Genomic DNA, 20059 nt, shown 5'->3' with positions numbered 1-20059 from the left:
CAGTGTATGTTAGTTGTTGTTATTATCTCTCCCAAGAGATTACTGCTATTGCTGCCTGTAGGTAGTGATTTACAGTGGTGTAATCATCTGAAAACACTGGATTTGCTAAGCTTCTCAGATAATACAAGACCAAGTCAAAATGGACTTAAAATGTTTTTCTTACCTGAAGATGTATTATTTTATTATGTCCCACCCATCCACTCTCCAACAGGCAGAGAAAAGTGGGTTTTAATTGGGGGGGACATGCTAGCATGAGAAAAATACCAAGGGATTTCTGTGAACCCTAGTATTAGTGGTAATCTCAGTGTGACTGGAGTGTTCAGTAACAATGCAGATACCGCTTGGCTCTTCTTGTTTCAAAGAGCACTGCCAGGTTTTTCCCAGAACCTGACATCAAGCCTGTGAAAGTCTTCTTCCCTGAAGTCATTCAGAAAGAAAAAATATGTGCTATTTTGCCTCGAGTATGTAAACCAGTACGTTGTTAGAGATTGTAACAGGCCTTGAAACCTGTTAGTAAGTGTTCTAGTGATAAATGATTGTTGTATTAATTTATTAATGATTACTTAGCCCTTCAGGAAAAATATTGTGATCATGCAGGGAGTTTGAGCTTTTTTCTTAACAGAGTGGACTTAGAAAACCTTTATAACCTTATGCTAGTTAATTTTTATTTTAATATTCTTCACCAGTAAAAAGCCCTCCCTTTGCTTACCTTCATTTCCTTGTGCTTTGGTGGGGTTTGACACTTGCAGGCCTGTGTCAGAGGAGACCAAGGCACATCTCCCTGTGTGTGCCTGCTACTCCTGTGCGCCACGGGGGCTCGTATATAGCAACTCCATAGGGATCCAGAGCGCTGTGGTGGGATAAGGCAGGGAAACACGGGGCAGTGAAATGGAGAGATTCTGGCATGAGCCGGTCCAAGGTCTCCCTGCATTGAGTTTTGCTCCTTTCCAGGCTGTGGGGCCGAGGTCATTCCTAGTGTGGAGGCAGCAGAGGGCAGGGCCAGGCAGGATGTTTCCATGGATGGTACAAACCAGCGGTGAATCCTGAAGGCAAGAGCCCTTGAGCTCCAGCATCCTGCTCTCCCGTCCGCTGGGGAGGACGGGAAGGCGGAGGCAGCAGCTGCTGAGAGCTTCACTCCTCTCATGGCCCCCAGCACACCCCTGCCCTCGGGAGCCGCTGGCCCCACAGTCCTACAGCCCCTGGCCACCCAGCCCCTGCCCCAGCTGCAGCGCAGCCCAGAGAACAAGTAGATCCACCCGAAGCATGGGGGAAACAGGAGGTACTGCAGTCTGGCCCCACGGTAAGCTGGAGGTGACCCCCCCATTCCCCCAGGAAAACCAAAGCTTGGCTGCTGCTGAACATCCTCATTGTTTCTGAGGGATGGGAGAGATGAGGCAAGGAAAATATGCCTTCTGCCCCACAAAAAGACTAAGAGTAAAGCTTTGCCAGTTGGACCGTACCTTGAGAGTTACTGGAGGAGCTCACTTCCCATTAACGTCAGTGGGATTTCTGTGGGAGCTCAGCACATGGTGTGCTGTGAGGGAGACGACAAGGGAACATATTAATGCAAAGGCATGTGAGGCTGAAGCCACCCGTGGTCTGTATTAAGTAAGGCAGCCAGGTGATACTTGACAGATAGTAATGGTTGTACTTGAACAAATTAGTCTCACCCTGAGTGCTGGCTTTCTGCTTTACAGATGTGTCAGTTGGATTAGTCAAATACATTCTCCCCAAGCCTGAAATGGTATTCATCACTGCTGCTCTTTTCAAATGCCTTTCTTTTGTCCTCTTAGCAATTTAAATTCAACTTACTTATGTTTATCTAGATAACGTCCCATAAGTACTTTTAAATATAAATGTACTTCTCCATTTTCACTTCTTCTAAAGCTGTCAACAAAACATACTTTAAAATTACTCTGTGGCACAGATGAGCTCTTCTCTTATCGCTATTCTCTATTCTATATAGTGAGGGGGGTATTGCTCAGTTCTCTCTCAGAAGGCACTGATGACAGCAGCAGGTCCACGTGCTGTTCCCAAAAAGACCTAGTCTGACTGAAGGGTGATGTACGTGTTTGCTGCAGGAGCTTTTCTGTCCTCAGCTTCCTGCTAAAACAAGTTCATTTTGATCGTTCCACATGGCAAACTGCTGTTGATCAGTGTAGGGCTGAATGGTGCTGGTGGCTGACTCATCACTCTTGGCTTGGCTGCTGTACAGCCCAATGAGTGAAGTGAGGTACTACTGACTAAGAAAAAAGGGGCAGTAGCTAACAAAGGAAGAAACAGGGAAGGAAAGGAAAGGGAAGGGAAGGGAATCTTGCAGCCATCACATGGACAGAAAACATTAAGAGAAGTGTCACTAAGGTTTTTGCCAAATCTAAGCGGTTTTTACTTTCCTGATGATGACTGATTCAGTAGGACACTTAGGTTTTGAAAATGGAATGCATAAACTCTGTGTGGTAGAAATTAGCTGAGAGGTAACATGTTAATATACATTGTGCAGGAGTGCGTGGAGCACTTCTGATAGTGAAGGAGCTGAGTTCCTAAACAGTCAGTCCCAAAGAATGTGAAAAATATTTGTGGGAGAGAACAGGCTGGTAAAATGCGATTTTCTGAACTACTTTCTGCTTATTTAAAGCATAAATGATCTTACAGCAGTTCTATGGGTTTTTTCATATCAGTGTTAAGCTTATCTTATAAACACATCTTCAGTATGTAAAGTAAGTTAAAAACATCCATTCTAAAACTCGGATGCAAAGAGAATGTGGCTTGGATGCTTGCTGGCATGAAGAGAGATATCCTGTCTTATTCTTTTGTGTTCTGTGATACAGTTGTAGCATTATCTGGTATCCAGGGCTTTGAAGGATCTATTGTAAGCATGTCAAAGACTTTTTAAATTACTTTGTTTTTGTAAATGTTAGATCACAAAAACTGAGGAATGAGTCCCACAGACTTTCACTAAACAATGTATCCCATTATTGTTTTTCCTGTTTTGGAGTTAAAATTAAACTAGCATTAATAACACTCTGCATATTTATTCCTTTAATGAGAAAAAAAATATGTTCTAATAATTATCGTGTCTATAAAAACATGCATTCAAGGTGCTGTGTGCTGCTGGTGCAGTCAGAGAAAAGAGGTGGCTTGCACAAGATCCTGAAGTCCATGATGGAACTTGGGTGAGACCGGATTTCTGTTGGCATTGTGATTAGTATCTCACCTCCTTAGTGACTTGGGTAGTCTGGGACTAACAAGCTGTGGGACAAATCCTTCCACCTGGCAGTTTTGCACACAGGAAGAGAACATTCCCACAGCAAGTGGTAACTCGCCCAGCAGCTCTTCTGGCCAACACCCACAGGGAGCTAAGGGAGGGGAATGCCAACAGCTACTGGGCAGTTGGCCGAGTATGGGTATGAAGGCTGTGTGGCTGGAGGCTAGGAAGGGCTGAGCCTGAACTTGGAGTCCAGATTAAAAATTGACAGGAGTCTAAGGCTGGGACAAAGATGCAGAAGTGGGAAGACAACAAATCAGCAGCTTGTCATAAGAAAGAAGGCAAAAAGAAAGAATGGGCAGAAAATGCTCTGCCTCCATGCTCCTAGACTTAGTTTTAGGAAATCATAGTCATTCTGATGGTGCCATGTCCCTGTCAGCACCCCCAGCAAAAGTCCAAACTCCCTTTCAGTCTCTTGCCTCTAAAGGGTGACAATGTTCGGTTGTTATCCATTACTCTGTGGTACCTCATGGTACAAAGGTCAGTGTCCTGATCTAGGAGGTCTTGCCTTGCTGAAGACCATCTGGGTGTCAGAATGTCACTGGACTGTGGAATTCCTGCTTTTTTAGCATCATTTTTTAAAAGTCTAGGAAACTGGTACTATTGAGTACTAATTAGTACTACTATTGTACTAACTAGCAAAGGTAGAATAATAGTCAGGTTGTAAAAAGAAAGCATTCAAAACCTACAAAGTGTCACGATTAAGAGTTACCTGGTGATTTGATTTGACCCTGTTATGCATATTCATTAGGATATTTTAAGAATAAGTTTGAGTCCAACTTTATTGATGCTGACAGTTCTTCAATGCAAGAATTTGTGTGAAGCTGTTCATTTCCACAGTGCTCAGTACCATAAACAGTTATCACAATAGCAGCACTTGCTGGGTATTTTAGCTTCATTTTACAGATGGGACAACATTCTTCATAGCCAAGTGACATCTGGAAAGCAGGTTTAGAAGTTGGGATATCTTGGTACCTTTTCTTTAATTTAAATGACTCTCCAGAGCCAGAGCAGTACATAAAATATAGAGGGTGGAGATGAAATCCTATCTCTACAGAAATTAATATAACTTAGACATTGTGGTGCAGATATGTATCCTTAAGGTCTAAGTTATTCTGTTCACCAAACCAAATTGCTTACAAATTGGCAAACTAACAAATATCAGCATTTATCAAAATTAAATCCGTATGTTCTTCAAATCCATATATCATCAACTACTTCCAGATGTAAATATCCATGGATAGTTTTAAGGAACCTCAGTCCCACAGTCAGTTTCCGTCACGATTCTCAGAGTTAGCACTGTTCATAAGTGATATACAACAATATTTGGTCTTTTCAAGAAACAATGCTTGTTGCTTTCCTTAGAGCCAGGTATCCTGTAACCACATCTGAAGGGAGCATCCGAATATAGGCAAATTCTTCAATAGTACTAAATCTCAGCTTGCTCTGGGGATCTGTGTAATTTGCCTGAAAAAGAAAGAATAGCAGAGACACTATTCAAAGAACATCTCGAAACAGAATACTAAAAAAAGTGTCTAATTATAAGACCACAAAATAGTGAGTTTCTTTTCCCAGTAACAGCACTACTGTTCTACCATGTGACTAAAAGTTTGTACTTTTTTTGCTTTCTCCTCATGTTAGAACTTGTGAGAAGTTAACAGACCCCTATAAAATCACATTAGAAATGCATTAAACATAACAGAGGGCTGAAATAGTTTCATACAAAACACAGTGCAAAAGAAATTCCTCAACTCTTAAACTCACCCTGGCAACTCTGTGCCTCGTGCAGTCTCTCACAAGGCAGCTCTCTTTGGAGTCAGGCTGCTGCCAATAAATTACCCACAAAGAGGCTGAATTATGGGTGCTCTGATAGCTTTGGACTGATTTTCTCTTCCTGCATACAACTTAGCTTTTAATTTACTTTAAAGTGGCTGTTAAAGCAAGGGAGTCTCAGCTTATGGTTCTGTGACTGAACTGATAAGAAATTTGAACTCGGCGTTGTGCTTTGCTGCAGACGCCTGCTCTGAGGATTGCAGCCTGGCCAGCTAACCCTGGGCCACGCTGGGATCCTCTGCTAGATTTGGACCCTGGGTGCCTGGGAGCGCTGCCAGTTTCCTTCCATCCTCTCCCCTTCCTTGTTGCTACAGAAACCTTGAGCTTGGATGAGCTCAGGAGGCAGCACAGGAGGCTGGGCTGGCAGGGGATCGCCTCTCCACCTTCAGCCTCCAGGACAATCACCTCCTCTTGTATTCCCAAGTGTCTGCCAAGGCTCTGAAAGTGTCTTCTGCACCTTATTAACAGGAGATGGTGGCAGGCTGCAAGGCATAAGCAGTTGAGATCCCTTAAGAGCTTGCTACTAAAAAAGAAAAGGCCATGAGAGCTGCAGCATTCCCTCCATCTATGCTGTTGAAGTGCAAAGCCATCTACCATTTTTATCTAGAAAAGGATCTGTTGACCATGGTAACAATCCAGTCAATCATCTGGCCTGATAAGATTTAGCAGAAAATTAAGTGTTATTTGTAGCTTGTTTCTTTACAAAGAAATGCCACAGGTTAATTAAATGTAGTCAGCTAACAGTCAAGCCATCAATTAATTTCCAAACAAATGGCAAAATTAGGTCATTAGGAGTAAATTTATCCCTGGTGGTAGCTTCGTGCTTACAGCAGGTATAAATTCATTTTTATTCACACTTTAAATCTGGCCTCATGTAAGAAAAAGCTAACCAAGCAGACTGCTTCTCAAATGTGCATGATTCTGTAATAAACTAGCCAAGCAATATCTGCAATTTGTGTTGCTTGCCAATCTCAAATATGTTAAAAATAGGATGGCAGTTCTTCACCATTCTGATACTTTGCATTGGGCTGTACTGTTTGCACACACTCATGTAGGGTAACTACTCATTTATGCCATGACTTCAGTCTGAAAACAAACCTTACCACTAACTCAGTAATAATTGAAACAGATTAGAAAAGTTAAGTAAGGTGACTTTGCAAAGAAAAAACTCTGTAGTTTTCAGAAATTAAGTCAAAAACCACAGATACATGTTTTTCATATACAATAAATTAGTTCTCTCAATCTGCTTCTATAGTAACAAGGCTGATCCATTTTCAGAAAAAAGAAATATAAACTTTTGAAAGTTTGGGATTTTTTAAAATCTGCTTTACAAGGAATTACTCTATCTAAATACTCATCTTGCAAGTTTGGAAATAATAGTTTTATATTAGAGTGTCAATATAGTAGATAATAGCTTTTGAATTCTAGGCTGCCTTACAAATACAAATTTGCTGCTCTGCTTAGACCATTGGTAAATTTAATTCCATTTGTGTTACAGAAAGAGAAAAGGATCAGTAGAATTTAATTGTGGCATTTAATATAACTGCAGGTATACTGATGGGAGTGTTTTAATACACCTCTCTTTATTTTTTTTGTACCTGCTAGACCATTCAATCCTTCCCTAAATGGGTAATGCTAAGGAATTTATTTTACTTTTTTTTTTTCCTGTGGGAAATCCAGTATTCCCATAGGAAGTATATTCTTACACAAATGCTTTCAGCTTTTACACAGAAAATACAGGGACACTTTTTTTTACTAGATTTCTAAAATATTCTATTACCCCACATATCTTCCCACTAGGAAATGATCTTGAAAATATATTTAGTGCTTCTTATGAAACATTTCTAGCTTAGCAATTTAAAGGACATGGTGTCTCAGTTATCTTAATAAGAAAGATTTTTTTTTTTAAACACTTTATTTTTATCATAGTCTGGAGAAACCTTGCAGGCCAGGTAAAATAGGAAACTTGACTCATGATGCTATTAGAGGATGGAAAATTAAGAAAAAGAAACGTGGAAAGACAAAAAAGGAAACAAAAGCAGCACTCAGTGGATTTATATAGAAAGGTGAGTATTTATACTGAGCTAGAATAGTTAGAGTACATAAATCACTGGAAAGGATGGAAAGGAGAAACAGGTAAAGAAAAACTGAGGAACTGAGAGGAAGACTCTTATTTCCGATGGCTAAACTGACCATTAGCTGGTAGGGTCACTGTCTTCACTCACATCTATAACCTGCATCATTATCTCGCTACAGGTGCAATGACTAGTTTTGAAATGCATCTAAGGCCAGTGCTGGAAAGCATTATTTGGTTCCTTGGAGATGGGGCAGTGAAAGCGACTTACACCCTTATGTCTTCTGTCCCACATAAGCCCCTCACAGGTCAGAGATGGTGCAGCAACTCTAATAACACCTGGTGTGAATGCTATTAATACTTGCAAAGCAACTCTGAGGGGAGAGGATAGAAAAGAGATGAACATCATTAAGTGACCCAATATGGAATTTTTGCTATTTTCGTGACATCTACTCATTATTATTTCACGTGTCCGCTTATCTCCCTTCCTCCATCCACTGCACCTTTATATAGAGTAGGGGTGCATATGCCAAGTTCCTTATTCAACTGACTCCTCTTCTTGTCTGAAAATGAGTTACTGTTATATCAAAGCAATACTCTTACAGGACTGTAAGTCTGCCTGGCTGGAGGGAATTATCTTCCCTGAGTTCCTGTGCGTTCTCTTCCATTTGCTGTCAGTCAGTTCATCCGTGCAGGACACGTTGCTTTCCCCTTCCCTCTTGACCACCAAGGGTTACCAGCCTCCATCGGAGCAACCCACTCCACTTCCAAATCATGCTCAAAGACACAGGCTGGAAATATGCCACCTCCTTGGTGCCTAATTTAAATGTTACTTAAAAAATAAAAAAGTAGAAGAAAACATATGCTACTAAATGAAGAACTCAAATGTTAGGATGTGCAGGATTACAGTTGGCCCTATAGCTATTCTTTGACGCCTTGCCCTCTGTATCCACTGTAAGGCAGTACTTAATTAAATGCTCACCCATTATTTTTTCCAACAGGGACTTTCACCTAATTCAGTGTACAGAATGCAAGGTGCTGAGTTAACCTTCACCAACATAAAAAATGTGTATATTGACAGGGACCTCTATGAGGTGATATCAACCCTGTGAGGTGGGCTAGTGCCCTGTGGATGAGAAGTAGATTAAACTGAGGGAAGGGACCTGGAAATTCTATCTAAGGCTCTTTGACGTTACAAAGTTTTCATTATTGCAGTTACTTAGCATAACGGTCCTTACTCCTTTTTATAGTCCAAAATATAACATTCCCATTCATTTCTATAGAAATGAAGGCATAGGCTTCTGCAAAATAAATGACTGGGGGCTGAAGGTGAAAAGTGGAAAGATATGCTGGTAATAACACCTGTTTTGTTTTAAATAAAATTATTCATTTCACTTAGGAACAGTGTCAGCAGCAGATACAAAATTTTTGTTGGGCAGAATTCAATTACTTTACTCCTGTTTTCTGCCAACAGAATCTCTGGGGAATTCAAGTGCCAAATTGTAACTACAGAGACTTTTTGGAGCATGTGCAAATGTGGTTGGTTTTTTTTTTTTTTTTTCCTCCTTTTCTTCTTCTGTTTTCCTTAACAAAACCGTGTAAAAGAGCCCATCTGTGACACACAGGCTATATATCTGCCAAAATCCAAGTTCCAGCTCTGAAGCATGAGGGTATCTGAAATTCTCAAAAGTCCATGCCAAGTGTTTGTCTCAGGCTGATTTATTTGAGGGAAAGTTTGAGAGCAATGATAACAAGTTGTTTTTTTAAACCGGGGCCAATCAATATAATTTTGCCTAATCTCACTCTTGGAAACTGCTGAGCCATCTTTTTGAAACTTTCTCTTAAAGATAGAATGAAATAAATCAGCCTCAGGCAAACACTCAGCATGGAAAGTTTCTGTCTGTGTGGTTAGAGCTTGGCAAAGTTAGCAGTCATGGAGCATGTGGGCTACCAGCCTCCACTGTAACAATCTAAAAATCAGAAATGATGGGGAGCAGTGCAGACTCTGGATAAATGGTGTGATAGGGGCCAGGACAAAGTATTTAATCTGTCCTGATAGCTATTAACAACCTAAGGATTTTGTGATGTAGAAACAGTATTTGGGGTTTGGGCCTAAATCACCGGACAACTATTAAGCACAAGGCTGAATAGGAACCTCAGCAAGTCCATCTTTTACAAAAGCATGCACCAGCATTATTTCAGCTGTGGAAAGTGAGATGCCAGTTTTGAAGAGAAAAAGAAAATACTTACCGGAAGGCCTGAAATGTCAGAATATTTCTTGGCAGGCTTAAAGGAAGGAGGAGCATCAATATTAAAATCTAGAGAAAAACAAAGAGATAAATCCAGTGTGCTATATATATTTTAAAACATAAACCCAGAATATGAATAGGTAACAATAGTTCTTTGAAATGCTGCCTTTGCTTTCTGAGGTCTCTATTAACTAGCAGTACTAAGGCAAAGAAATATGAAGCAGAATTAACTCTGAAAACATTTAGCCTGTTAGCACTGTTAAACAACAGCCTGATTCTGCTCACCTCTCTAACAGGAGTTCAGTAAGCAGAACTGCCCTCCCCAAAAGGTAAAATGTGAGAGCTAGGTCAAAATGTGTTGATTTCTTCCAAGTCTTAATGAATTCCCTTGCAGTCAGTTATTTGGAAAGAATAGCCATTATCGTACACATGCTGTATGTTAAGACCACAAAATATTGCTCAAGATTGCAGCTCTGAAATACTATAATCCAGAAAAGCAAAGTAATCTTTTAAATCAGTTAAATCTTTAAGCATGTGCCACTTTAAGCCCACTCAATGACCTAGAAAATTGTCTGAATGTTTAAATCAAATGATGGAAATTGCTGTTCTTTGCTGCCTTTTAGATAGCAACTCTCACTCATACACATTTTTAAGACACAGTTGGTATGTTTAAGTAGTTAAATCCCCAGTTTTGGATGTTTAAAAAAGTATCTTGTACCTGACTAATTTTTTTTCCTCCTTCCTGATTGCCCTAGCACTTCATTCAGAAGCTATGATCAATTCAAATACTCCATCTATATCAAATTTCTAACTCCTCTCATAATCCAAAAGACACTAATGCTACAGACAGCTGGCTGTAAATATGCAACTGAATTTCTGTTGCCATTTTCTTAAAAAAAAACCTGTAAATTTACTGTTGCAAACAGAACATAATAGAAACAGCAACCTCAGCAGATTGTCAGTTACAATAGCCAGGAACTCACAGTAGTCTGCACTTTTCTCTAACAGTTGTGTCTAAAACACTTCAAAAAAATTGCAAGCTATTTTTGGATAAAGCACCAAGTCTTGACAAAAAGTGTATGCATATGCTCAATTCTCAAATGCCTCCACTTGCTTAAGTAACATCTGAGGATCAAATTCAGCCTCCAGCTACGTTCAATAGTATCCTAGTTTATGAGTAGACTTGAAGTATATCTAGATTTAGACCACTGCTGTAACTCTGCTCCTGTAGATGTACACCAGCTAGGACTGCTAATCAGGACTGCTAATAGTGTAGTTTCAGCTGTGCTGAACTAAATAGGAGATGTTGGATTTAAATCTCCCAAGAATCCAGGATAAGGGGCTGGATTTGAAGCTTCGGATGAGGTCTAAGCTACTGCAGGTATGTGGCTTAACAGAATCTATCTGAAAATAGTTCAAATATAGCTAATCAAGCAACAGCCACCCGTCAGAAGACATTTGGGCTGTATGCAGAGGAGGAGGCTCCTCAGCAGTTAAGAGGTGACAAAACCACGATGGGAATAAGGAGTTTCTGACCTGGATATTTATTTGGATAAATACATTTCCTGTATTAAACTCTCTCCTCAAATGTATTTGAAGTTTGTAACAACACTCCAAATTATTTGCTTCCCCCTACTTTCCACTTAGGGCTGGTGAGTGTGATTGGACTAGTCCTAAATGTACTACTGGACCCTGTTCAAGCAGGATGCTGCATGCACTGATGAAATAATTTAGGTTTGTTTTAAAGAAAGTTATTTGTGTGGATTTTATTATTTATAAATACATGCAAAGCGTCTAAGCAGCTTACAGCTCGGATCATTTAGTTGCCATGGCAATGCCCTTTCAGAAGCAAGAATTTGTTTTAGGTTCTTCCAAGTTCTGTTCTTCTTGCCAGCTGCTGCTCCACCAATGCCGGAATGCTAGAATTAAAAATATGGTGTTTAGAGAAAAAATAAATAAAGAATACTATTTCAGAGTGTGACACTTCTATTTCATAGTCTTTCTGATACATCTCATCTTGTCATAAACGATTGATTATCCTCACTTATTTCATCAGCAGGCTAATATACTGTACACTTTAATCTTGGCTGCAAGAAAAACAAAGCTTTTTGGACTGTGTCAAAGCTACTATGTTTAGAATTAACTGAAGGAAATAAAAATCTGCTTTTTACATGGAAATAGAAAATCAATGTGGTTAGGTTTAGCCTGAGATTACAGGATTCTGTATGTACTTCCCATCGTATTAGAACTTATTACTATGAAGTTGTGTCTAAAATTGTGATTACACGGTAAATTTTCTTTCTCCTTTTTTATGGCGTATTACAGGTGCAGCTCTAGCTCTTTACAAATTATCCGTGACTGTAGAAAACACAACTGATCTTTCAAAATGTAATGAATACTATGAGAAACTTTCTGGAAATTTTATTTTTCTTTCAAAGGACAGAAGACAGAAGAATAGAAAAAGAGTAGTAAATAAAATGCTGGCTGCCAAGACAATTTTGCATTTTGAAAGGTACACTAATAGAAGGCTTGCCACTGGTACTATAATGGTAGTTTCAGTTATCAAATGTGATTGCTACAGAGTAATTTATTTATGTCCCTCCCGAGACAGAAGCTGCACAACATACTGTACTGCTTTTAAATGATCAAAGGACACAGATTTACAGCTTTACTTCAGAAAAGAAAATGTTCTTACAATTTAGGAGTTGTTATTTCTGTTAATAATTACTACCTGCCACATCAGTCTCATCAAAACTAAGCAAAGTTCTTTCTGCAAACACATTTCTGCTGTGATTGGTTTATAAATTAGCCTGTTAAATTGCTGAGAATGATAGCAGGAAGGATCCAATCAGAATGCCCTTTTCTGTAGACACAAGATATATTCAGGAAAGATGCTCATGAGCTGAGGTTTTGGCAATGGATACCCAATATAGAAAGTACATGCAAACATTTGCTCTGAGAGTAACATCTAGAGATCATTGTAAAAGAGAGGCTGCTGGAGTATGAGATGAAAGTAGATGTACTATCACATTACTAATTCAAATTCATTACATTAATTTTTCCCCAAATCATTGCATAATGGGTTTTTTTTCAGTAACCTGGTTTCTCAAAGGAAGAAGCTATATGAACATACGCCTCCTAGGAATGGGCCTGAGTATCACCTCATACTTATAGTCAAAAGGCAATGACTTCCAAGTCCAAAAGAGCCGAGCTACCTCTGCACTAGCAAAGTTCAGAGAAAGATGGAGCTAGGACAGGTGGATATTCATTGCTCTACACAGTTGTCAGATCTTCCTCCCCTTCCCCATTGCCAAGAGATGCAAATTCCATTTAGGAAGTTTAGAAGAAGGTAATTTCTTCCTTATTCTCTGCTTTAAGTCTATCCTCTGCAGTGAGCTAATGGTTCAAACTTGGGCATATTTATGAGACAGACATGATTTATTTTACTCCTTTTAAGGCAAATTAGGATGGAAGAATGCAAAAAGTCACCCAAATCGTTGCTACCAGTTCATACTGACAAAAAAAAGCTAGTTGAAACTCAATACATTTCTTCTCAAATTAGTTACTGTACTGGGGAGGAAAAATTCATGTTTTTATTACAACTGCTTATTCTTTCTGCAGCAGTTGCCAAAGGGCCAGCAGATTCATTATTATTGCAAGCATGCACACATTAGTATTGCCTCTTTGGAAATGGTGACATCCCTCTAAGAACTGAAGGATCAGCACAAGGCCTCCTGGCTATTTAAATCCTATATGGAAGCTACATGGAATGCCTCTGGGCAGAAATAAGCCCCATTTCTCAAAGCTGCTGGTGCTCACTGGAGGATTAGAGTGAGCAAAGTATACAGTCATTTGAATGCCCCTCTCGTGACAGAAGCTGTCTGCAAAGCAGACATAGAGCAACTGGCAAGTCAGAGATTAATTTTATACTGCCTGCCAAACCTGTGCTTAGTGAGCTGTGCGATGCCCGATTACTCAGGTTTTATGCTGTGGGATGTTGTATCTTATTCATAGAGAATGAAATCTGGGATAAAATCCTTCTTTCTAAGTACTGGCTTAGGACCAGCAGTCTGAGAAGTTTGCTTGTCTAGAAAGCATTTGTACAGTGTGCCAATGAGCTGGCCCTGGCACAGCAAGATAGAAAGATATTAAAAACAAACCCAGCAGTGGCAGCATTACTAGCTGTAGTCTTCCTTCACCTTCTGCCCCAGTTTAAACCTCAGAGTCTTTTAGCAGCCTGTATTTCCTCAGCTGTCAGAGTTTACATGACTTCTGAGCGCCGGCAAGCCAGGCTTCTGGGGAGCACAGAGCGTTTGCTTCTGCATCTGGCAATTACTGGAAGAACAGTCACCACAGGTCTGTTAGAGTTTCAGGGACCAGGAGAGGAGCAAAATGCCAGCTGCTAATGACTCTCTGGCTCATTTCTAGTTCAATTGTTTTGCAGCCTGCCTTGGTTAGGAACTGGGAGATGGGATCCCTGCATTCACAGTAGTATAAATTATTCCTCTCTTAGCTGTGGTAGTTTGTGAGGTATCACATTGTAAAACTTCTGCACTTACCTTGATCTAGCAGGTTTTCTGACTCTGTTCCATAACTTAATATAATAGTTCTGCCTCTGGACCAGTGACATTTTCATGCTATAATATAGTGTGCACTCGGACCGTAGTGTGGCATGGACTTGAGATGATTTTCTTAAAAATTGCCGAGCTTTTATTTGGCTGTTAGGCTGACTTTCTTAATATTTACATTAGCAATACGGTTAAATAGAATCCTAGTTAACGTTTTATTTGAAGAGTGTAGAATTTCATAATGTTAAAATAATGTACTTACAATGAAGTTTGGATCTTTAAATGGTAATGGCTTGACGGTTGTTTCCACTGATCCAGTGCTGGAGTCTGTGTTCAGAAATTTGTTTTCATTCATGGCCTCTCCACCTGCACTCTGAAGAAAAAATACAGTCTTACTGTTTGTTGTGCTGAGCAAGTTTAACCGGAGACTGAGCTGTCTACTGCATTACGTACCTGTTGCCTTTTTAGCCTTTCTATCTCTTTTGACTCTTTAAAGATGTTGCATGAGCAGTGGGGAACCATGAAAGAGAGTATTTGTCAAGCAATTTACAACTGACACATAAAGGCGACGAGGGGAATAGAGCGGCCAAAGCCTACTGAGTAAAAACAGCATTGGGTTTACTTCACTATTAGTGAAAGCCATCTCTGTAAAGTTCAAGACAGCATGTGAAACCAGAAACAGCAGAAATGTACATTTGATTTGTTTCCAAATTTTTGGTATTAGAGCATTAACAGGAATATATAAAATTTATATGAAGTTTTTTTCAGGGTTCTAAAGAATAATTGATTAATCAGTTTATTCTCCATATTTGGCTTCAACCATGCCTGAGTGAGGACTGAGGGTGAAACAAGATTTTATTATATATATTATTTTTATATACGAGCCTCACAAAAATCTACATTGGTACTAGTTGCTGGTTGCTGTTTTCTAGGCTTTTCTTTATGGTTTATTTATTTAGCAGGAAGAGCAGTTGGAGAAGGTGTGTGTGTGATTGGAAAGCTAAAAAAGTTGTGTGGCAGTCTAAACAATTTCTGATAGTTCCGCATGGCTGAGTCTATGTTGCTTTTTTATTTTGTGAGTGCCCTGTAAGTCTGCACACTACCAGAACTAGCCCACCCTACAATCATAAATGTTCCTTGTGAAATCCTGGTCCATTCTGAAGCCAATAGAATTTCGCCATTGAGTTTGGCAGTTCAATCAATACGATTTCATATCTTGATTCTTTTTTCTTGAAGAACAAAAAGCTTGGCTAAAAGCTAAATCGATATTTACTGAACGGGTGGTTAGGATGTTTCTTTATCTTCAGACAGGTAATATTTACAACAAAAAAATGTTTTTCTGTGAAAATCTGCACTGCAAAACCTTATGTGTTGATACAATACTCTTTTAAGTAAGAGAAAAAAGGATCATTATTATGAGTGAATTAACGGGAGTACCTCTAGAAACTGAGACTATATAGCAAAGGCCATGATTCAGCATATCCTTCTCCACGTGATTACAAGGGAAGCGTTTGTATTCTTAACTACATCCATAAGTAATTACAGGATTAGGAACTAGGCAAGTTGAATTCTTCTTTGGGGAAATACATCAGTTATTCAGCGGTGCCTGTTCCTGACATAGCAAAGAGAGGTCTTAAATATTCAAAGTATTGTACAAGGAAGCATATAAGTAAAATAGTCACATTTCTAGTGTCTTATTAAAATATATGAATAGAGATGATCTGTATTCAAAACCACAGCCAGTCCTCTGTAAGCTTATAGTACAGGGTATGCTGCCAAAATAACATCAGTGGAAGCAGCATTGAAGTCTGTAGCTCAAACTTGATTCTTCCCTTGCTGAGAACAACATTAAAAGGCAGTGACTGCCACAGAAACAGAAGAAATGGAAGATGGATGTTTAGAAACATGTGCATTATGTGACAGTGAGCAGAGAAAATATCTTCAGCAGGCCTGAGCAAAGTAGCTTTATACAATGAGTTGCTAGGTTTCAAACTATATTCTTGCACATGCATACTTCCAGCACTTCAGATTTCAGCAGCAAACATTAAAGTCAATCTTGAGAAAGACAAGGCTTGAGATACAAGATTATTTTTGATGAATAAATTATCTCCAATACTGCTCATTGTTAGGTGTAAATTCTGTAAGAGGAGGAATCAGTACTCACAGTTATTCTTCAAAGCATTCTTGCTTTTTATTTGGTACCATTTGGTTGGTTTTAAATCCAATCCTACAGTTTTTTATTAATTACTTTATCGCTTTTGCCCCTTCAGTGATCTTCTCCTAAGCGTTCTGTTGCTTATGAATCCAGTTTTGAGTAGCATTCCAACAATATCTCAAAATAGTATCTAGTATTTTGAGATGCAGCAAATACAAATGGTTTATCAGTAAAGGGGGAGAAGCTTCCTTATACATATAGTCCTTAATTTCTGCAGCTGGGTACATTTACATATTAACACTCGCTGTCTTCAGCGGGTTTTTCTGTGTGGATTCAGCGCTAATCCTGCTGGCACACTGGGAAGGAAAGTAAGGAACTGTTCCTGGCAGGATAATTCCTGAATGTAAATTCTACATGTCGTTTCATTTCCAGACCAACCCCTAGGGGATTTCAGGTATTAGTGCTGCTAAGAGTCGGCATAACTCACATTACAGGCCAGATGTTAATTTTGTTTGTGCCAGTATCCCTTGCACAGTGGCAAGAGGGAGCAGGATCTGGAGCAGCAGCTGCTGATTTTCTGGGCCATGTGGACATCCAAGCCATCCTCCAGTCCCACTGAGACAGCAGGAGCTTCTGGATCTGTCATGGACAATTTGAGAGCAGTAGTTCCCTCTCCAAGGCCAAGGGTGCGGGCTGGGGTGCAGAACTGTAAAGCAGCTTGCATACCATAGTGGCATGCAATTGATACCATGATTTCAGAGCCCTGAAACTTCCCTGACTGGGAAGCAAACAGGACTGAGTACTATGATCCCAGTTAAATGCTGGGAACTGACATAAAGACACACTGCAGAGGCATGTCAAGTTCTCTCACTTAGCATTGCTTGTGTGAGAACTCTGATCTTTAGCAGTAGCATTAGCACTATGGAAGAGGGATACTCAGCTAATGTGCTTTTCTTTCTGGAAAAACATAAAAGAGTTGAGTAGCAGCATTGCTTCCAGAATAATGTGCTACAGCACAAAGGAGTGAGCTCTGGCAAGTACAGACCTTTGAAATGCTCTTTCCGTGCAGCCTGCAGAAGTCTGAGCTGATATCCCCAGCAGTTTTTCAACCAGAAACTGAAAGTGTCTCAACAATCTAAAAATCTGTTCAGCCTATGTTTTAAAATGCTTGGATTTAAAGCATAGGAAACATCATTTAAACTTTCAAGCTTGTTTTTTGAAAGTTTTAAAGGGGGAGGGGGAAAGATGCCAAATGAATTTTAACTACTATGGATTTACCTTTGTACTGCAAAACCCATGTTTCCTGAAAGTGAATAATACAGTGATAATACAAAACATTATTTACAGCCTGAAAGAAGATTCCTCAGTGAACAATTACTGTACAGTAAAGGTAGTCTTTCACTTTAAACTTTAGTTGAACAAATCTCTCCCAAATGCGCTTGTTTGCTTGGTCTTTTAGTTTGGAAGATCATTCTTCACTGTCATGTGCTGGGGCAAACAAACAGGAATGAATTCGAATCCCCTTTGTAGTCCTCCTGAGCGACGGTGGTCTGGTGAGCGCAGGGAGGAAGCGCGGGTGGGCAGGGAACACGCAGTGCTCAATGTGTGCTGTAACCCGCCGCCACGTGTGGGGCAACTTCCCCTTCCTGCCACAGTCACAACCAGCCCCCACCACATTCCCTCTGCCCAGCCAGGCTCCCAGAGAACTCCCTCACCCCCCAGCATCCTAGGACAATCCCTAAAGTAGTGGACTTTGCAAGCGTAACCGTGAGCTGAAACTCTCCATAGCTTCTTTAAAGTTTCTTTTTAACTGATCTTGTAATATAAACATCCTTTATGGGGAGCTCAATATACACTTCAAGGAGAGAGACAGTGAAGCAGCTGTTATTGTGCACTTTATAACTAAATTGTATCTTTTAAACAGTAGTTTATGTAACTACGGCTACAGAGAATTTGTGCTGAGCAGTCTGTATTCCTCTATAGGTTGTTGAAGACTGTAGCAACAAAGCCTCTGGAGTAGCTTTACATGTACAGGGTACATCTGCACTGGCAAATGAAGGTGTGATTTCAGTCCAGCTGATCAAGCTTATGCTAAACAATAAACACTAAATAACAATAAAAACACTGCAGTAGACTGCAGCTAAGCCATCACTAACCATGCTCATCATTTCCACCCGACTCCTTCCCTGGCTGTTAACCTCCACAGAAGTCCCTGCTGCCACAGCTTCTCCTGTTACCTCCTTCTCTCCTCCTTCTCCCTCCCAGTGCCCTCCTTAGTCAGGCGTACAGCAACCTTGGCTGGGTTGGCACGTTTTAATGTTGTAGACACTGGGTCAAAGGCTTCTTATGGAACCACTTGTGCAATTTTATTCCCTCTATAAAGTTGTATTTATGTGCTTTAGCTGAATTTTAATTGCAACCACAGTGTGACAGGCTGGCAACCTCTATTCCACCTGGGATAGATGGGAGCAACAGTGAGGGGTGCTGCTTCTTTTTTGCATTTCTTTTCACAAGGCCATCTGTCGATGGTCCCAGCTGGGTGGGACGCTGTCCTCCCTGTTATCTGCTGGGACTGGGTGACAGTCGCTGAGTGAGGAAGCTGGCTGAGGTCAGGAGACAACACAAATTCAAGAGAGAGCAAAGACCTGTGGCGAACACTCGGGAGTCCTAAGAGGTTTGTTGTAAGAGCAGCCAAGTCTGGGGAAGAGACCTGAGCTAAGCTTTGCTACCTTAACACTGGTTTCTTTTGAATAAAGCCAAACCCCAGGAATGAGCCTAGTTTGGACCTTACTGTATATGCTGTCTGTATACTGGGAGAAAACACACATTGGGAGGCTGCCTATTCACATACTACTTTCAATCTTAGGTTTTGGTAGATCTATTAATTTTTTCAATTTATTCTGTTCCAAATTCCCTACCGCAGATGTATTGGTTTCCACATGATTTCCAAAGATTGCTCCATCTGTCTGGTTTTATTTAGGGAGAGGACAAGCAAAACTTGTAGACCATGGAAGATGAATTCTTTGTTTTGGCTATTTCTAAGTGGAATCAGCACTGTGGGCTTTGGGATGGGTATCTGTGATGGGACTAAATACCAGGTGAAATTAGCTTATTATGAAAGTGCTTTCCTGAATAATCTTGCCCTCCTCCTTTCCCCCCCCCCTGAAAGGATTAAAACTTCACAACAGAGTAACTGATTTATGCTGAAGTATCATTTCTTATCTATTTACTTCTGGATTATCTTCTGTAATATTTTTTCATTATTTTAGATTAATAGGGTTTTAGAGAGTGTAAGGAACATGAAAAATACGAAACATAAAAGTCAAGAGGTAAATTCGTGCATTTCTGGCGTCCTATCAATGCATACTGTGCAGGTCAAGGTTTAGAAAAAAAATGGATTTGCATATCACTGAAGGTACAATATAATCTTCAGTGCCCATTTTTGCCAGATTTTACAGTTTTACATGGTAAATTATAATTTTAAAATATAAGGCAAACTGAACAGTGTGTTAGTAAAGAAAAATGCATAAATAACTTCCATAAGAACTGGAAAGGGAGTTTCTAGTTTAAGGAAGCAAAAACAATACTGTAAACACCGATTTTCTGGTTTGTTTCCTGCAAATCATTCATTAGTTAGTCAATTTTAGCACTATATTGAGTAAAGCAATTGTAGATGAAGGCGATTACATCTGTAGTTCTTTGGTTTGGTTTTGGTTCTGCGTTCAGTATTTCTGATACTTTGGCTTTGTCTTAACCTCTGTGATTACTAGGGGGTTGTAGGGCACTATTGAAACATAAGTAATAAGAGGGGTCTTGTTCTAAATCAAGCCCTCACACTTGGTGATAACTTTGCCCTAAACACCCAATTTGCCTTGCTGAGGAAGCCACTTTTCTCCAACCTTTGTATGTGAAGGT

The 20059-nt window shown here is 39.9% G+C and overlaps 1 protein-coding gene across 1 annotated transcript in view; it reads right to left on the bottom strand.

Moving 5' to 3' along the window:
- Positions 1-4020: 4020 nt before the first annotated feature.
- The window catches only part of INO80C (INO80 complex subunit C), a 30734-nt gene continuing 14695 nt past the window's right edge, over positions 4021-20059 (bottom strand). The window contains exons 2-5 of the mRNA XM_014938431.1: positions 14252-14429; positions 11229-11340; positions 9423-9490; positions 4021-4732 (exon numbers count right to left, since the gene is read on the bottom strand). Of these exons, the coding sequence (XP_014793917.1) occupies positions 4601-4732; positions 9423-9490; positions 11229-11340; positions 14252-14429 (490 nt within the window). The 3' untranslated portion in view covers positions 4021-4600. The remainder of the gene's footprint in view (positions 4733-9422; positions 9491-11228; positions 11341-14251; positions 14430-20059) is intronic.

This window comes from Calidris pugnax, unplaced genomic scaffold (genome assembly GCF_001431845.1).
Source record: "Calidris pugnax isolate Ruff unplaced genomic scaffold, ASM143184v1 scaffold13, whole genome shotgun sequence".
Classification (NCBI taxonomy): domain Eukaryota; kingdom Metazoa; phylum Chordata; class Aves; order Charadriiformes; family Scolopacidae; genus Calidris; species Calidris pugnax.
Note: the sequence above shows the minus strand (reverse complement) of the source record. Positions and strands in the feature narration are given on the sequence as shown.